At 38.7% G+C, this 19,790-nt stretch overlaps 2 protein-coding genes across 2 annotated transcripts in view; one reads left to right on the forward strand and one right to left on the reverse strand.

The window, feature by feature from the left end:
- Positions 1–11,710, forward strand: LOC110965210 (thymic stromal cotransporter homolog). Its single transcript, XM_022214151.2, has 7 exons — positions 1–1,414; positions 2,876–3,031; positions 3,307–3,525; positions 3,884–4,055; positions 6,166–6,249; positions 7,847–8,003; positions 9,467–11,710. The coding sequence occupies exons 1-7, from the start codon at positions 941–943 to the stop codon at positions 9,522–9,524; spliced, it is 1,320 nt and encodes a 439-aa protein (XP_022069843.1). The 5' UTR covers positions 1–940; the 3' UTR covers positions 9,525–11,710.
- The window catches only part of snx30 (sorting nexin family member 30), a 21,483-nt gene continuing 13,398 nt past the window's right edge, over positions 11,706–19,790 (reverse strand). Inside the window, exons 6-9 of the mRNA XM_022214154.2 lie at positions 19,480–19,679; positions 17,217–17,306; positions 16,782–16,934; positions 11,706–15,488 (exon numbers count right to left, since the gene is read on the reverse strand). Of these exons, the coding sequence (XP_022069846.2) occupies positions 15,411–15,488; positions 16,782–16,934; positions 17,217–17,306; positions 19,480–19,679 (521 nt within the window). The 3' untranslated portion in view covers positions 11,706–15,410. The remainder of the gene's footprint in view (positions 15,489–16,781; positions 16,935–17,216; positions 17,307–19,479; positions 19,680–19,790) is intronic.

A 19,790-nucleotide genomic window follows, 5' to 3' on the forward strand; every position in this document is an offset into this window, starting at 1 on the left:
ACTGCAGGTCTTTCTCTCTACTTACCTATTGAATAAAACCAGCAAAAAGGCCCAAAAAACGTCATTGTATTAGTTTTCATAAAAAGGCTAATTGTCCTCCTCCTCCTGTCTCACCCGTTTCGACTAGTAAATTTTAGGAGAAACATATAAGAAACATCGGACAAAATCCAAACTATGATGACAGACTGGGATGACATTTTCTCATTTTACAGACAAATGACAAATAATTAAATGTAAAATATAATACAAAATAAATCTGCAGACCAACTGAGATTGATTAACTGCCTTGCATTGGGGTCAAAGTGCCTGCAAGTTTCTTTATTTTCTGACCTAAACTGACACTAATGGTTCCCAGAAGATCATTTGGTCTCAACTGTGTAAAAATCCTTAAAACAAAACAAAACAAAAAAACCTCAAAACTTCAGATGACAAACTTCCTACTTGTGGATCTGAAACTGTACAAGCCATTAAATAAAAATGAATACATAATAAATCAGGTTAAATAAAAGAAATGTTAAAATCATTCCCATATAACTCATATAAATACTAATAAAACATGGTTTTGGTTTATTTTCTGAACACAACAGTTTTACTTTCTGTTTCACATTACAGCTCAGATGTATTCTATTATTGTGTTAAAGTTATCAGAAGGTGGTTTATTTGGATTAAAAATATATGTAAAGCTATTTAATGATGAAAATGTATCCCAGATGTATTCCAAATCTCAAACATGCATTTCACAGTTCAGCCTTTTATTGCACTATCTGAGAATAAGAGGAGGAAGTGGGAGTGGCAGGCTCTTTATTTACTCTGGTTGCTTGTTTCTGCCACCAGATCCGCCTGCAGCTGCTTCATTTGTTCACTCTTAGTCTTACTGTAAAGTTCCACTGGACGGGTTTTAACTATTCATAAGTTTTTTAACTGCTCATAAGTTAAAGTCATGACGATGTCGATTCTCCTCCACGCAGCCTTCGGGCTCCTCCGGCAGCTGGAGCTGCTCATCATGCTCGAGCAGCTGGGCAGCAGCCTGTTCGACACCGCGCTGCTGATGGTGGTCAAAGACCGGTGCTCCAACGTTACCGACCCCGGTATGTCCCGGGAGGAGAGCCAGCAGAAAGCCTTCACCGACTTCTACATGACCTACAACCTGATCATCAGATTCGTTCCGATCCTCCCGGCGCTGCTGCTGGCCAGACTCAGCGACCGCGGCTGGAGGAAAACCCCGGTGGTGGTGTCCCTCTGCGGGTACCTGCTGTCCAGAGTCCTCCTCCTCCTGGTGGTTCTGTTCCAGCTGCCGCTGGAGGTGATGTTCGGGGCGGCGGTGCTGTTCGGGCTCTCCGGGGGGTTCGGAGCCTTCTGGGCCGGTGTGATGACCCTGGTGTCCCTGGGTTCCACAGCGAAGGACCGCTCCAAGGTGGGAGACTTTTAAAGTTCTGGGAGAAAAAGTTTTAAAAGTTAAACAAATTATATTTTCAAATTCAGTCAGCAACAGTCAAAACCAACTTAAAAGCTCAAAAAAAAAAATGGTAATAAAGTATTTTTAAAAGAAATAACTTGGATATAAATAAATGATTTTGAAAATAAATGTATTAAATGTGTAAATAAATCATTCATATTCAAAAGACAGTTAAAAACAATACCTTGAAATTATTTTTACATTTAAATCTAAAAACCTAAAAGCTAAAAAAAAAAAAGACGCTGAAGTATTTTTTATAAAGGACTAATAAAATAACCTGGATATAAATAAATGATTTTAAAAATAAATTTATTAAATGTGTAAATAAATCATTCATATTAAAAAGACAGTTAAAAATAATACCTTGAAATTATTTCTACATTTAAATCTAAAAACCTAAAAGCTACAAAAAAGATGCTGAAGTATTTTTTTTTTAAAAGGACTAATAAAATAACCTGGATATAAATAGATGATTTTAAAAATAAATGTATTAAATATATGAATAAATAAATATATGTTTACGAGTGAAAAAGACAGTTAAAATAATATTTTGAATTTATTTTTACATTTTCATGCATCAACTCTTTTGTTTTTATATATTATTTCTACTTTCATTTAATATCTTTGTACTTCTACATACTTTCACTTATTTCTCTATTTCTACTCTGCATTAATAACAATCTCTGTAATCTTCCATGTTTTATTATTTCTCTGTTTCTGTATTTTTATTTAATATATCCATTTCGACATTTTTTAATGTATTATGTATGTTTTTCTCATTTTTTAAATTTAGTATCTCTGTATTTCTGTTTACTTTCTTTATGTATTTCTACATTTTATTATTTAGTATCTCTGTATTTCTACAAATTTTTATTTGTTATTTATGCATTTTCTAATGTATAACCTGTCTTTCTACATATTTCAATTTAATATTTCTGTATTTCTACATTTTATTATTTACTATCTCTGTATTTTTAAACATTTTTTATTACTTCTTCTCTGTCTACATTCTTTTATTATTTCTGTCGTGTCTGTATTTTTTATATATATATTTATTTATAAATAAGCAGTTTTTCATACTCCATAGCAACTTTGTGAAACAGTGGTCACCACCACTGATCACCATTATTTGACATTGTTTTGGCCAAACAACTAATCAATTAATCAGGAAAATAATCAACGATGAAGTAGGATTGATAGGTTTGCTTTTGCCCTTAATAATGTGAATACTTTTTAAATTAAAGCTTTGTTGTGCAGCACTTAATACTGGCATGACATTCACGCTGACAGATAATTCACATTTTTGGCCTTCACCTCATTTAAATAGCAAAAACAGAACATAAAAATATGCTTACTTAAAACTAGTGAGGACATCTGGTGTGCTTCTAGAAGGAGTAATGAGTGTTGTGCTCCGTGCAGGTGATGATGAGGGTGGAGCTGCTGTACGGGGCAGCAGGTCTGGTGGGCAGCCTGGTTTCTGGTCACCTCTTCCAGCTGGGAAGCGGAACCGTCCTGGTGTCTGTGGGAACCATCATGAACCTGCTCAGCCTCCTGCACTCCATCTTCCTGCTGCAGGTCAGTGGCTTTCAGACGCTACAGAGGAAATCCTGGGTGGATCTACGTTTAGATGTTTGTGTCTCTGTAAACTCAGACTGCATCAGCATACTGACATCTGGCAGTAATTGTTTAAATATGTTAAGTATAGTACTGGTTTGACAGTCTAATTATATGACTAAATTAACCATTTGTGATGTTTCTTATCCCGAATATTCTCTTTAACCACAGCAGGGAGTTTATGTGTTGCAGAGCAGCGTACAGATGTTAAATGTGAGTGTCCATCTCAATTAAAGGTGAAACAAGTACGCAGTGAAGGACCAGAGGAGAACTCCCTCCTCCTCTCTTCCTCCTCTGACAGCTCCACTGTGGTTGAGCCTCCTCCTAAGATCAACAAGGTGAACGTGGTTCTGCTGTTCGTTGCTGCCTTCCTGTACGACTTTGCAGTTGGAGGAGCTGTAGGAATCCTCGGTGCCTTCGTGCTGAAAGAGCCTCTCAGCTGGACCGCCACTCAGGTAACATTTTGCTGTCTTTCTATGCCTTTATTTATTATTTTGATGCATTAAGATGATTTAAAAAATGGGTTTCACTGCTCAGATTTGAAGAAGATTTGAATTATTGTTGTCTAATTGTTAGTTTCAATGACAAAATCTGAGTTAAATGTGTGTTGTTGTGATTTCTGCACAGATTTATGTGTATTGTGAGTTTCTATAGTGCATATTTATTTTGATTGCTATGCTTTTAATGTTGCATTCTCTTTCAGTTTTGCTCTAATAAATTCCTCCAACTTGATTCTCTTTCTTTGTTTTTTGTTTTACTGATTCTCTCTTCTCTTCTGTGGCCTTCTTGTTTTTCTCTCTTTGTTTCATCCAGGTGGGTTATGGGAATGCAGCAGGCTGTGGGATTTTCCTCACCAGTTTTCTCGGCGTCATCGTGTTTCGTCGCTGCGCCAGCGACGTCACGCTGATCCTCATCGGTATGGTATCGTTTGCCTCAGGGATTTACTTCATGGCCTTCGTCACGACAACCTCCATGTTCTACCTCGGTAAGACTGGATGCACTTTATACAGGTTTTCATTTTAGTCTGTTGTTTTGTTTAAGGCCATCATTTTTATCACCTAAAAATGGAGGCAAAAAAAGAAAAAATACTCAATTAAAAGAGATATTTGGTATGATAAAGCCCAAATTTGTAATCTAACTCATGGATAATAACTATTTTGTTATAAATTTTATATCTGTTAATGTGAATCTTACTTGGAATCTTATTCTGTGTGTGTGTTTTTTTTTGTGAAGTTTAAATTGTTAAGTTTTTAACACTTTTCTGCACTATTAAAACCTGGATATAAACACACAAAACTGTTTAAAATCAGGATATTAGCACAAAAAAATGTTTAAAAAAGGGATATAAACACGCAAACCTGTTTAAAATCAAAATATTAATACACAAAAGTGTTTAAAATCGGGATAGCAACACATCAAACTGTTTAAATTCACACACAAAACCATCAATATTCTGATTTTTTTTTTTAAGGAAACCACTTTGTTTCTTCCGTTGACACTCATGTTTCTGCTGTATGTGAGACGCCATTGTTCCACAGAGTCTAGAAATCCTGTCTTTCACATGACGTGGTGGTTAAACGAGTTTCTCTACAATTAACACGTCAGGTTTAGTTCCCAGAAGAGGCAGGTGTTTAAAAGCATGTCATTACTTATTTTCATTTTGCCAAATGGCCACCCCAGGTCACGTTTTGTTGGTTTTCTAGTTTATGACTCAACAGAAGAGGAACAAGCACCTCAATTCATCCCATGTGTCAAAAGTCAGGTTGTTTGGTTGAACATGTCTTGCAACAGATTTAGGTTATCAGAGCAAATCATAACAGGAAGCAAAATGAGGAACTGGGAATAACTGGAAACCATTAAAGTGTTGTTTTCTCAGTTTACTGATATCAGGCTACCCATGAACTGGAAGCTTTGTTTCTCCATAAATGTTGTGTCTGCATTACAGAACAGTAGCATTTAAATTTGATTTACTGCATTAACAGATTACCCAGTGGTAGTTGTTGCTGCACAATGACTTTTAACTTGAAAAGCTAAAACTAGTTATTAAAATGTTAGTATAAAAATGTACACAAGTAGGTTAATGTCTATAGGCCTAAATATAAATATGCCTTGGAGTGAGTCAGGTCAAAATGCAGTTAAGTGATTTTGAGAAATATATTTTCTTTTTTGCAGGCAGTTATGTGAGAAGATTAATACCACTCTTGTGTCCGTATTCCCAGCATGACGCTACTGCTAGCAACCAGCTAACTTCACTAAAGCTTGCTGATTAGCATATTGAGTCTTGTTAAATTTGTCTAAAAAACTAAATCTAAAAGGGACAATTTATGTGCTGGCCTATGTCTGGAAAAAGTACACAGATGAAATTGTGCTATTTAGCTAACATGAATGTTGATGAGAGGTGGATTTTGTTAGTTCTGAAAAACCTAGCCTAGCTTCTTCAACCTGTTTATGGTCTGTAGCGAAGCTAGCCAGTGTTTAGCTTAACTCTCAAAATCAGAGCAAAATGTGCATAAATTTCATGTGATTTCTTTGTTTTTAACCAAAATACCTTTACTCTTTTCTATACTATCATTTTTATTTTCTTATAAGGACTCTAAAAATGGTTCATTTACTTTTGTGTGACATTTTTCTGCTCATTGTCAACCATGACATTTTTGAGCTATGCTAACTTAGCTAGCTGCAGGCTGTAGCTACATATCTACAATTCACACATAAAAGTATTAGACTGTAGCTGCAAATAACGTTCAAATGACTCTGCTCTCCTGTTAATTTCAAATAAACCAGAAATGTGAAACGGATCATTTATCTGCAACAGGAACAAGCTAGCAGAAGTGACTTGTAAACAACAGCTTTTATCATTTGAATATAATGTGTGTTTTAAAGGAAGGAACGCTAAATGAGAACAACGTGAACGTTCACATTTGTTATCGTCACAGTTTACAGTAAAACAAAAGACTTTGGTGAGAAAACACAAGTGTGAAAATGCAGAACTGTCTACAGCTAATTCCGAGGCCAGACAGGAAACTGAAAGGAAATAGTGGAGGAAGGGGCAACTGACTCTGATGCATATTAATTTGTATTTTATTTTCCTGCAGCCCGTTCACTCAACCTGTTTGCTCTCATCCCGCTGCCAACGATCAGATCTCTGCTTTCACAGCAGGTCCCGGCCTCTTTATATGGTGAGCACGTTTTTATGTATGTGTAAAAGCACTTTAGAGAAAGATACACTGCATATTTCACATTAATGTGAGTGGAAATGTGCGAAATACTTCTTAAAATGTTAATTGTTCTGACAACACTGCATGTATGATGTTACAGCACTCATTACAAAACCTAATGGCAGGTTTGAAATGTGTCCTCTTTAAAGAAATGCCAAAATGACAATTTTTCAGCGCAAACAGTACGAACAGAAAAAAAAAATCTGATTATCTGCTTTGTGGAAATTTGCAAACAATAAATGTGTGATGTATAGATAGAAATTCTTTATTATTGCACATTCCTCTACAACTAAATTTCTTTGACACAGCAGCATATAAGTAAACAATAGACCTAAAATATAATGAAAATTTAGAAACAGACTCCTAAAACTGAAACCCTCAATGCCAACTTGAAGATTCTATTTAATGGGGGGGAGAAGGAGACCTTTTTAGCTTTGCTAGCTGACGAATCCTGAATTATCAGAAAAGGTGTTCATGCAAAGATGCTAAACGTGGAAAAACACTTGATTCAGACCTAAGTCTTTGTCTTTTTAGCTTAATTTTTGCATCTCCTAGTTCCAAAACTAATTTTTGGCTGATTTCTTTCTCGCTCTCTCTTGTTTTTTGCCTTTTTCATATTAAGTTTCAATGCACAGCTTTTTAGACCAAGGGAGCCTCCATGTTCAAACCAAATCAACGACACACAAGCAGCTCACTAATAATTAAAGGAGCAGGCTATTCATTGTCGGGGCTTTTCTCCTTCGTCTCTTTGCTTTGACGTGACGCCTGTGCGAGACATCAGTGCAATGCAAACATTAGCAAAAGATAGATTTTCTTATCTCCACATAAAAGGAAAGGATAAAATGTGTAACTAGACACGAAAGGAAAAATAGCACATTGCCACTTAACAAACAAGATATAATCAGCCATTTTAGCTGTTTGCTGCAGTTTCAGTCTTTCTGCTAAGCTTAGTTTGCCACTTGTTGGTAGCAGCTTCATGATTGCAGTAGAAATATGACAGTGGTATTAATCTTAACAAGCCTCTCTGTCCAGTTAGCTTACCCCCACAGTTTTCAGAAAAATCTATTCCTTCTTCTACGTGGACTTTTTTTTGGCATAAAAGTTTCCAAAAAAGTCCACGAAGATTTTCCAAAACGTTAAAACGGTTCAAACACTTGCATACTAACACTCATTTTACTCTCCTTCTCCACCTTCACCTCTCCAATAGTGACCAGTCTCTGTTTTCTTATGTTTTGTACATCTTCCTCTGCTTTTTTAGGATCTGTCACTGCTTTGAGATATTCTGTTAACTTGTGGTGTCTTAACCATGCACAGGGCAGTGGCTTAGGGTTTGGGTTAGTAGGGTTACTAGAGTAAAGGTTAGTTGGGCAAGGGTTAGTAGGGTAAGAGTTAGGGTTAGGGTTTGGGATAGAAGTGTTTTGTTTGGGTTAGTAGGGTTAGGGTTATTTAATCAGATCATAAATTTTGCCCCCATATGCAATCATGTAGAAGTCTGTAAGAGTCAAAGCCTTTCTTGAAAAAGTTCTTCACCCAATCTATCCTCTTTCTTTCCCATCAGGCACTGCTCTCACCGGCCTGCAGTTGATTCTGAAGTTTGCTGGTTTGGCCTACATCCCTGCTTTTACTAAGATCTACCAGAGAACCCTGGACTGGTTTCCAGGCTTCGTCTTCATACTCGCCAGCATCGTCACAGTCCTGGGAATGATACCCATCAGGTACTCTCAACACATTAGTTCAGTTTTCAGGTTTTTCTAGATGTTACACTCAATGCTTCATCTTCATTTAAACTCAGATTATACTGAAGGTCGGAGGTCTTATTTAAAATACAGTCAAGTTTGAAACAAAAGGCGACATACACTATCGTTCAAAATTTTAGGGTCACTTAGAAATGTCCTTATTTTTGAACGAGAAGCCTTTTTTCAATGAACATAACATTAAATGAATGATAAATCCAGTGTAGACATTGTTAATGTGGTAAATGACTATTGTAGCTGGAAACGGCAGATTTTTAATGGAATATCTCCACAGGGGTACAGAGGAACATTTCCAGCAACCATCACTCCTGTATTCTAATGCTACATTGTGTTAGCTAATGGTGCTGAAAGGCTCACTGATGATTAGAAAACCCTTGTTCAGTTATGCTAGCACATGGATAAAAGTGGGAGTTTTCATGGAGAACATGAAATTGCCTGGATGACCCCAAACTTTTGAATGGTAGTGTATGTGACTCTACTTTGACTTCTTCCATCCTCCTTAACAGGACAATATGCTCCACTACTTTACAAAAACTGCTTGAGGGTTTGTCTGGATGACTCCAAACCTTTCAACGGTAGTGTAATAAAGAAACTTGGATAAGAATGAAGAAACTATTGCCTGTTTGACAAAGATGCCACTGTTAAAAATGGCTTATATTAAATCTCAACTAGAGTTCTTTGGTCAGATGAGACCAAATTGAGCTTTTTGACCATCAGACTTGAGGATATGTTTGGTGTACATGAAACACTGCACATCTTCAGAAACACACCATCCCCACTGTGAAGCATGGTGGTGGCAGCATCATGATGGTCGTCTGCTTCTCGACAGCAGGCCCTGTAAGATTGGTAAAGGTAGAGGTTAAATGAACACAGTAAAGTTTTGTAAAATTCTAGAGGACAACCTGATGCAGTCTGCAAGAGAACTGCAACTTGGGAAAAGATTTGTTTGCCAGCGAGACAGTTACTCAAAGCATACAACCACAAACACACAGAAGAGCTTTAAAGGCAACAAGTTGAATGTTTTGGATTGGCAGCCAGAGCTCAGAGCTGAATCCAACTGAGAATTTGTGGATGGACTTGAAAATGGCCCTTTAACCCGTTCAACCTACAGTTTAGCAAAGAAAAATGAGGTAAAATTGCTGCGTCCAGTCTAATTCTATTTTCACTTTGACATGAAACTGAATCAAGGAGTCTGGCAAACGGTTGCAAAAAGCAAAGATGCAACAACAATAAGTAAGAGAGGGATCTGACAGACAGGAACAACTACCAAAAGATAAAATAATTAAAGGATAACTGTGGGGAATTTAATGAAGGAGTGACACTAGAATGTGTATTTTCTTCACCAGATATAAAGACTAAAACTTCCAAGGGGCAGTGAATATTTTATAATAAGTTTCTAATAACTTCCTCTCTTCCCTCTCCAGTATCATCGGCTGCAGATTAGCTCGGAGGCAACAGTACGAGAGGATAGAGGAAGACTGAAGCAGTGACATCATCATCAGCAGCGACTTAAAGTTGGCAAACAGGAACTGAAACTTGAAATGGGCAAAAAGTGAGCAGAGACTTTAATGCCACTTCTGTTTTGTTGAAGCTACAGCAGCTGAAAAGGATTTACTGCAAGTCTTTTCTGAGTGTTTAATAATAGCGTCAAAACCCCTCCTGTGTGGACAGATGACGTGTTCTAGATGGGAACTGTGTGAAAACACCTCAGACCAATCTGACAAGAAGTTCAGAATAGTTGAACTTAAGTTTGTGCTGAAGTCATCAGCAGCAGTGATTTCAACATAATGTGGATTTTTCAGTGAATGCGTCAAACATTCTGGGTGAGAGTGAAACAAAATATCTATGTTTTTAAATTCTAACTTATTTAACACTTTATTATCCCCCGCCGCCACGAAGTGGAAAAGGGGGATACAGGTTTGGCCTCCGTCCGTCCGTGCGTCCGAGATGAAGGGGACAGCTTTTCTCGGAAACTATTACAGCTCGGATTACGAAATTTAGTGTGTAGCTTCACACCATGGACACCTTGATCAAGTTCGAAAATGAGACCTGTGCGATAATATTTAACAGAGTTATGGCCCTTGATCACTATTTCGGATATAGACTCAGACATCACATGTGGCGGTGATATTGATGACCATGCCGTCTTGTTTTATCTGGTTCATGACAGCAAATTCAGTACTTTTATTCCGTTTTTAGATCGAAAATATCACGTTTAATACGTGACAGGTGCTCAGTTATGAAGTTTGGATTTTTGAACATGAAGATACTCGAGGAATCTAAAGTCTGAGCAGCTTGTTTATTAGGTGATCTGCTGATGTGTTGAACCTAAACCTTAAAAAATACACGATGCAATGTTTAATGTTGACCCTTGCTTGGCACTTGTACATTGTTTTAGTTCTATTATCTGACCAAACGTAATGAAGCTGTTTGAGATTCCTGACAGATTTGATATTAAGATGTTATATTTATCCATTTAGAACCTAATATTGCCTCCTTTAAAGAAAACAAGAAGTCAAATATCCTCTAGCATTTACTTTACAATCACACTGCTGTCAAACATCTGTTTTATATAATAGAAAATAATATTTTTAGAAGATAAAATGGATGTATTTCTGCAGCAGTGGGTTCTTCACGGTTAACTGCTGGGAAGCACTTTGGCTTGATAGCTGCTGTTTTAAATGTTAACTTGCACTGACACAAACATTTTTTCACATAAAAAAAAACTTGGAGAATGGCTTCTCTGCTGATGTGATTCATTGGAAAAACTAAATTAATTATTAACGAATGATCTTAAAGTCTGAGAGTGATTCATCGTGCACCGGTACGGGAACAGCAGCGCCAGCTTTACAAACAGTTCAGTGATCAGAACAATAGAGAAGCTTCTGCCTCAGTGCATTCTGGGAAACCAGCTAATGAGGCGCTAAGTGACGAAGCAGCAGCAGCCTCACAGCTTTTTGCTGTCGAACTGGTTACACATCTGATCGTTTTAGGGAAAAACACTGCAGTATTTGCACTTTTTACACCAACTGCTATCCAAAGATGAAACTGAAAATGATGCAGTTTGAGGTATTTTGGACGACATTGACCGGCTGACTTTTTACACCTGCAGCTCACGAAATGCAAACATTTGTGTAAAATAGCATCTACTTTTTTTTAAAAATCTGCTGTATTTTAAATCTTGTTCATTTTTATTATCCAAATTGTTCAGTCACTCTTACATTTTGTCTCATATTTCTTTTCTCTCACGTTTGTGGCGCTTACTTTTTATGCTTTTGGTTGTAAAGCACTTTAAAGGTACTAAAGAATTTCACTTACTATACGCTGTGTGATTTTTGTCAAGTTTTAAAAGTTATATATTGGAAAAACATGAAATTTTGCACTGTAATTTTTAAAAACAACTGTAGTAATTCATAGCTACAGCAGTATAGGGCTTTATGGGACTGGAAAAATGCAGCCTGTGGTGGAAGGGTTTTATATTTTGCATTCATTCATGTGTTTTAAGAGGGATTTCTGAAGGTTTTAATTTAATATTGTTATGAGAAAAGTTTTATTTCTCGTAGTAATGACTACTTTATGTTTTGCTACATCCTTGTACGAATATTTTTTGTACATTTTGTTTGTTGGAAATAAAGAAAAAGAATCACACCAGAGCAGAAAATATCAAATGCATTCGCTCTCTTTATTATTGGTCCGATATATCCGAAAAAAATCATTTGTGGTAAAGATAAATTGCATCAAAACATCAATATACAAGCGTATTTATAATTACAACAAAATGTTATTAACATCCAAATGTACAAGAAGGACTGTGAACGTAAACAGTACACACTGGGGAGGAGCTGAAGCCGGATTCACACGTTCATAAGACGGGTCGGATCGAACACCAGAGCTTCTCTTCACGTGTGAATCTCCGCAGGGAAGACGGGAGGAAACGACATTTGGCTTCGAAACGTTTTGTTTTGTACCGAAAAGAAAACTCCCCTCTTAACCCGGCGACACAAAAAAGTGTCTCAACCGACCAGACAGTTTATTGTTGTTTTTTGGAAGTTTTAAATGTATTCTTCTGGAGCTACATGTATAGTGCAAATGAAATGAGCAGGCACACAGTAAAGGATGGGCTTTTACAATGATTGATGAAGGAGTACAGGCAGCAAACAGAGCCACTGCTGGGGGTCTGATGGCTGTCAGAAGTAAAAATAACCTTCCATTTGTCATATTTTACTTATGCCACATTTACATCGTTAATCTTCCGTCCTTTATAGAACTAATCTCCTCATCAGAACCCCAACAGTGACCTCCTGTTTCTCTCATAGAAAAACAGACTCGGCCGTTTATAGAATTCAGCTGCAGTCAGAATAATCCCAGAACTTCATTTACACCAAACTGAAGTCTACGGATGCAGCGATGCAACGACTCACAGAGCTCGGCTGTAAACAGAAACCAGTCCGGAAGTCTGATTTACAGCTTATCGGATGTTTTTTTTTTTTTTTAAATTTCTGTCATGTTTGGTACATTCTCTTTGCAGTTAGACGACGAAATGCAGCAGAAAAGGATGGAAACTGTCAAATACTGTTTTATTTCTTGTGTCGTGCGCAACTATGAGTCTGAAATGAAAATTATAATAGTCTGATAAAAGAAATGTGGGGTTTTCTTGGAAATAGACAAACAAATGCAAAGAAATTGAGGAGCAGCCTTTAGAAATATTGCTCTAGAGCGCCTACAGTGGTCAAAGACTAGAACTTTGCTGAACACTGATGCTTCGCTGTTCTGAAGTCAACATTTCCGCTTAATTTCAGCGGTTCTCGTAACTAAATGAGAGTGAAAAGTGCTTTTAATATGGCTCCAATCACAGTGGATGTGAATCACTATTATCTTATGCCGGAAATGTCCTTTCAAAACAAGTCTGGGCATAAAAATGACAGAATCAAACTATTTTTCTGACAGTATTTGTGATTTCTGAACACTCGTGACCCTTTTTCTTTGTAGCACATTTTAACATTTTGGTATTCTGTCTCACAAATACGGTACTTTAACCTTTTAGCATCGGTGCATCCGTAGACGAGTCCATCTTAGCTGCCTTAGACTGAATCACAGCGACCTAGAGAGCGAAAAAACTCAGTATTCTTCATGTGTCACCTGGTTGGCTTCAGGTACAAACAAAGTCAACAAGACGACACAGTAGCTGCTTCATGCTTTTAAAGCTCAAGGGGAACACATGGAAAACAAAACAACAAGAAAGAACAAACTAAAAGCCGTCTGCAGAAACTTTATCTCACCTTTCGTTGCACAGACGGCAGACTCAGTTATGTGGCATCACCTTAAAAAATAAAACCATTCTAGTAATAAAAGAACTAAAATAAAGGAGATTCTTTTTTGTTTTTAAACAAAGACTGCAGGAGCACAGAAAAAATAAATCAGCACCTTTATTCTGAAAATCCTGACAGTAAAGAAACTCTTCTAGATTATTACCCGTTTAGATCAAAAGCTAAAAGTCTGAATAAACGCGGTGCTGCGAAGACGTCACATGACTGAGTCTGCCGTGCCGTTAAATCGTTGGTCAAGTTTCTTTTTTATTTAGATTTTTTGCTACTTTATGCTGAGTGTCAGGAACTATCAGGACAGCCGAGGACGGAGGAAAGACGATCACCAGATCAGAAACAAACGGTGAATACTGGTGAACTCTCAGCAGATTCTAATAAAACGTGAACGCAGCAAAACTGGATTTTTGCAATAATAAGACTGCAAGGCCACATCAGCAAGAAGATGAGAAAGGAGTCTGACGCACAAAAAAAAGCTGTTCTGGAGGATGTTTCCTGTGAATCAGAGCTCAGCGGACGAGGTCTCAACGTCAAACTGATTTCCACATAACTGAGTCATTCACTCCCAATCTGACCTCTGAAAACAGCTGACTTAAGGCTGCATCACTCACAGTGTAGTTTTAACTCCCTTTTATCCGTCTACCCAGATGTTTACACCACACTGCAGGAATTTCCCAGGAGATTATCGTTTCCCTGTGAGCAGCAGCAGAGCTTCCGATGAGGAGACAGATGTTCACCTGACGGCTGCACTTTACAAAACAAAGACACCTTTTATGAACTTTTCATTCAGCGTTGAACCGTTTCTCTCTTTGAAACAAGACACACATTCTGGTGGAGGTGTAAAAATGCTGCATGTTTCCAATGCAGCGTTTGTTTCCTCCAGAAAGTTTCAATGAATGGGCGTCACTAAGGCAGACTACTGCAGGAAATAGATTTAGAACTGAATAAATTAGAGAGTACCAATGGAGTCTACACCGTTTAACATCTGAGGTAAAGCGTTTGCTTGAAGAAGAGAACCTACAGCAGGTATGAATGACGATGACAAGAAGAAATGAACAGAGGTAGCACGCTGTTTTTACCTCAGAGATCAGAAAACTATTCACAACTTGACCACAAGATGGAGCTGCTGCTCTGTAAACCAAACCTGCTTCCTGTGTTTGTGCTCAGCTTCTAATAATTTCCACAAACTGATGTCTGAGAGAAACCTCAGCATTCAGCTCAGACTTGTGTCGTCATCGTTAAATGCAGTCTGTCCATTAATCCCCAGAACAGAGAGTTTCCCTTTTGAGAACAACGAGAGGCTTTTACTCAAGTCTAACGGTGAGATCTGGAACTGAACCTCCAGATTATTATCTCTTGGTCTCTGCAAGCACATTTTAACAACAATGACTGCAGGAAATCTATGAAAAAAGTTTATGAACTGTTGGAAAATAACAGGAACGGTAAGTTTAACAGAAGTCATGGGCTGGATCTTCCAAAACTAACAGGTATGGTCCCTTAAAGCACAAAAAAATGGCTTCTTAAAGCCAATATGCCAGGAGCCAGGAGACGAAAAAATGATTTCATGAGCCTTGTTTCAGTGGAGAGTTTCAGTGTTGGCAACCCGGCAGGAGGAAGGATCTCGAAGATGTTCCGAATACGTAACAAAACCCAATGTTTTCTACAACCGTTCTCATTTGACTCGATGAGAAAACAGACAGAGGACAAACGAAACACTTCCTCTGAGACAGCGGTTAAATAAACACAAGCAGCATTGGCAATCGACTGTTAACTGGAAATATGAAGTAGAAAAAGTCAATAAGAACAACAGCAAAAAAGCAAAAACAAAATCAGTCTGTACATAGTAGGTTTCTTCTCTTTCCCAGCTGTCCTTAAACGCACCGTTCATTACCTCCTTCGTAGGCCGAAGCTCTCGGAGACGTCTTCACTCCGTCCAGTCGTCTCACAGGAGAACTGGGGCAGAGGTCCAGCAGTTCAGATCTGCTGCCCGGTTGGTCTGTTTCCTTGGCATGAGAAGGATGAGGCGGCCGAGACATGAGGAGGAGTTTCAGTTCGTCTCACTCGTTTTGTCCTCGGTCTGTTTTTCCTGGAGGAGAGTTATGAGCGACTCCCACGCCGCCTGGCACTGCAGAGGGAGGAGATGGAAGAAGAGCCGCTCAAAGTGGGGAAAGAATGAGGAGAAACGGAAAGATGGGGAAATTACATCTAAGAAACCAACTCGTTTTCTGCTCCTGATGATCTGCAGTCGCTTACTTTGGCGTTTTAAAGCTTGTTCAGTGCCTGGATTGGCGGTATAAATCTTAAATAGGGAAAGGACTCACTTAAAAGTCCCTTAAACCAGCCATTCTCCAAAAAATCATGCAGTTCGAGTGCTTTTTTTCTCTTTAATTGTTTTTTTCAGATGGATGGCCAGAGCACTCATCAGAAGGAGGAAATGCAACCAAAATAAACAACATAGTGAGTTTTGGGAAAAAAGATGTGGTGACTTAACTTTTCATGATGATTTTTAAATAGGAGTCTTGGGAGGTGGAGGTTTTTGGGGCCAGCCCCTAGTGGTCCCCAGTGGTACTGCACTTTAACAGCATTCACATAAACTTTACATTTCTATGCCAGGCGAGCTCTTTATCAGGTTGCTATAATACTAAACATAGCAGACAAGCTGCAGCCTTCCATCTCATTAAACAGTGAGAGACGACACCTGGTGGCACATCCAGGTACTACAGCTAATATATTGTTAATTGGCTAAATTGTTACGAGCAATTAATTGATGAAAGACAAATGCAAACAGTGTTGGATTTGAAACAAACGGAGGAAACAGCTTGAAGATATCTTGACGAGTGCAGAGAATTCAAGTTGAGAGTTTCAGCTGTTCTGTTACATCACTGTGCTAATCTTTGTTAAAATACTGCTCTGTTGTTCCATTGCTCCTCATTCTACATTCACGAAAGTTCATTTTAGCTTGTTTAGGTGCAGATAGCACTAGCTGATGATGTGAGCTGGGTGCCGCTGATAGCATTCTGTCTGGATATAGCGGTGTGTGTGGTGTGTAATGTGTGTTTTGTGTGCTGTGTGCAGCAGCCTCTGGGGATTTCCTAATGGCCTTTTCACAATATCACCGTGAGCAGGAAGTTGAGCAGGAGAGACAGAAGCAAAGTACACCAGCAAACACAAAGACGGCTATATGCAAAGCTTTTCAGAGGCATGAAAAACACGACAGAAACACGTTAAAACAGGACGAGTGAGTTTTTTAACAGACATACATTGATCTCAAAACTGGTGTAGAGAATCACAGAATTTCGGTGGTGTTGGAGCTGAAAATAAATAATTCTGGTGTAGTGACGTCCTCAAAGCAGATGAGTGGGGTCAGTGTTTTCTCAATGGCATGTTTTTGGGTAATTGTGTAGGTTTTTTTGTGTACCTTTTCATAATGGTTGATATTTTTGTCGGCTATCCCGGTGAGGAGCTGTTTGAAGTCTTGTCTCTTGTTCCTCTGCCAGCGCTCCCAGTCGGCCTTAAGGTCGGCGTTGAAACACTCCACCTTGTCCTGGCACTTCTCCACCTCCACGGGCATCTGCAGCGACACAGAGAAAACTACAGCTACAGGGGCCTCCAGGGGACAAAATACAGACTAGATCTGACTAATGGGGTCTGGGAGGTGCAGGAGTTATGGAGGGGAGGGTCGCATTAGATCATACAGTGACAGAAGAGATTCAGTCCCTGAAAAACCCTGAGCAGTTAGAGTGGAGTGGGACTTATTAAGTTTTAAATTCTAAGACTGAAGGAAAAGGAATAATCCAGTGAAATGAGCATGTGTGTGAAAGCAGACTGAGATGAGAGGAAGGAGAAGCCTTACGGGCGTTCTGTCTTCTTGTTTGCGTAAAATCGCTGCTTCCAGACGTCCTTCGTACTCCGCCTGGCTCTGGTCTCTCTTCCTCAAAACGTTCTGGATCAACACACAGAACACCCAACACTTTACACTATTAGAGTGACATTTTAACATTTCTGAGAAAAAAAATGTAAAAACTACTACAGAAATGTGCTGAATCAGGAGCTCAGTGAAGACGGGATGTGACACAAGCAGAACTTTGGCCAAAACTTCCTCTATTCAGGGTCAGAGGAGCTGAGAGCGAGTAACTGTTTGAGAGTGTGGCAGGAGAAAGAAGCCACAGTTTGTGTTTTTGTATAAATAACAGTGTGGGAGTAGACAAGATTTCTGCCACAATTAACCATCAGTAGTTCACGGTTAATCATTAAACACACCAAGCAGACAAACCAAAGCTGTTTCCATCCAAAACCTACAGGAAAAATGTGTTGGCAGCGTAGAACGCTTTCATTTGCTTGTATAATTTAACTGCAGCAAAAAAAATTACAAAATTAATTTGCAAAAAATAAATAAATAAATTATTTAGAGCACTTTACAACTTTCAATCTCATGTCATAGTTCATTTCCCTGCATCACTTTATAAAACAACATTTCTAACCTCTCTTTGTTGGCCCATATTTGGTCTAAGTACACCCCCTGTCAAAAGTTTTAGGACACTATCTACCAAATTTGGTACACATATGCAGCACATCAGGCTGAACAAAAAAGTCAGTGACAGCCACATTCTAAACCCAACAGGAAGTGAGCTATTTTGCGTTGAATGTCAGATCTTGCCCATTTTTCATTTTTTCTAGAGTGAACTCCTCCTAGGGGGAAACTCCAATTCACCTCAAATTGGGCCAGTACATACAGGAGGCCTTAATGATCCAAAGTTATTAAAATCTTTTTCCAAAGTCAAAGGGCGTGTCCGTGGTGGCCTCTGGAATTTTGATCCTTCGCCATGAAATGTCAAATGCTGTGTAAATGCCCTGAACATGCTCCAATCTGCCTGAAACTTTACATGCATGATCAGAGTCCTGCCCTGATCACATCCATATGATGAAATACACCCCCTGTCAGAAGCTGTAGGACAGGTTCTACTTTATTTGAATGAGACAGTGTCCTAAAACTTTTGACAGGGGGTGTAGCTGAATCTGTGGTCTCTACTTAAAGCTTATGCAAATCTGGCAAGATAATTTCTTGAAGCTGAAATGTCCTGTGTTTCTACCGGGTGTCTGAAGAAGACAAAAAATGTGTAAACTGCACGGTGAACTTCCTCGTGGAGTTCAGAAAGCAGCACCACAAACCTCATCAAACATTTAAAGGCTGGTCACATAAAGAAATAAAAGGAGTTTCAGTATTTTGCAACTCAACCGCCACTCAGCTGTTGGTCAAAACTTTGGCTTTAACCGGTTTTTGTTGCAGTTTTCATCGTCTGAAGTTGGAGAAAATAATAAAGACTCCGTGGTTGGCTCCAGGTTGTTGTTGTCTCAGTAGAGCACGTGTAGCTTTTATAAAATTGTAACCTTTTTTGTTCATTTATTTATTTTCATTGCCTTTTAGATCAAGGAAAACAATACTTTGTATCTTAAATTGCTGACACGTGTCCCACCATCTCTTCATAAATGTGTCGGGGTGATTCTCTGAATATCAGAATTATGATCCATATTTAGGGCGTCGCTCCTTTTATTGACTAGTACTGTGCCTTTCAAACCGCCCTGTTTAGGTTCTAAAGGCCATAACATATGATTCCATTTTTATGTTACCTGATAATAATGATGTCCAAATGCAAAACCTAGCACCCAAGTTATCACTATTATTGCAGTATTTTGGATGAAATAAACCTTTCAAATCTTAACTTGTTAGTTAAAAAGCACTATTTGGGTGGAATAAACCTTTAAAATTACAGAGACATGGGCACAAAGCTGTACTTTCTGTGGAATACTCCTTGAATAAACCTTATAAATTACAGGTACAGCGATCAGCCACAACATTCTGACCACTGACGGGTGAAGAGAAGAACATCCATCATCTTGTTATAATGCAACGTTCTGCTGCAAAACCTTAAGTCCTGACATTCATGTGGATGTTTGACAAGCACCGAAACACTGCAGGTCAAGAAGATTTAAGATTAATGCTCTTTTTGTTGCAGTACTGCTATCAGCCACTGGGACAAACCAGCAGCAGGACTGTAGATCCACCTGGAGCGTGTGTTTGTGATCCAGATGTGAAATGTTTCCAGCTGCACTCTTACCTTCATGGACTCTATATAGAGAACATATTCTCTGAGTACAGGCAGGAAGTCTTGGCTCATGTTCTCACTCAGGTCCTCCAACGCTCCGCAACACGTCGTCACACAGCCGGCCACGCCCTCCAGGGGGCGCCGCAGCTCCTCCTCGGACGCCGCCCAGCTGGAGTAGACGGTGCCGTACTCACGCAGCTCCGTTACGTACTCTGGTGGGACAGAGAGGAAGAAAAAGAGCTAATGTACATAGAAACTATTCTCTGAATTTTGCTGTGATTAGATGCAAAATCTGATCCGAGCTGAATGTATTTTGTATGTTC

Source organism: Acanthochromis polyacanthus, chromosome 18, assembly GCF_021347895.1.
Source record: "Acanthochromis polyacanthus isolate Apoly-LR-REF ecotype Palm Island chromosome 18, KAUST_Apoly_ChrSc, whole genome shotgun sequence".
Lineage (NCBI taxonomy): Eukaryota > Metazoa > Chordata > Actinopteri > Pomacentridae > Acanthochromis > Acanthochromis polyacanthus.

Bases quoted from the DNA above. Each gene is read 5' to 3' on its own strand.
- LOC110965210 (XM_022214151.2), top strand. From the start codon at position 941: ATGACGATGTCGATTCTCCTCCACGCAGCCTTCGGGCTCCTCCGGCAG. The intron at 3,032-3,306 runs GTCAGTGGCTTT...TCTCAATTAAAG, and splicing joins ACTCCATCTTCCTGCTGCAG to GTGAAACAAGTACGCAGTGA. The intron at 8,004-9,466 runs GTACTCTCAACA...TTCCCTCTCCAG, and splicing joins CTGGGAATGATACCCATCAG to TATCATCGGCTGCAGATTAG.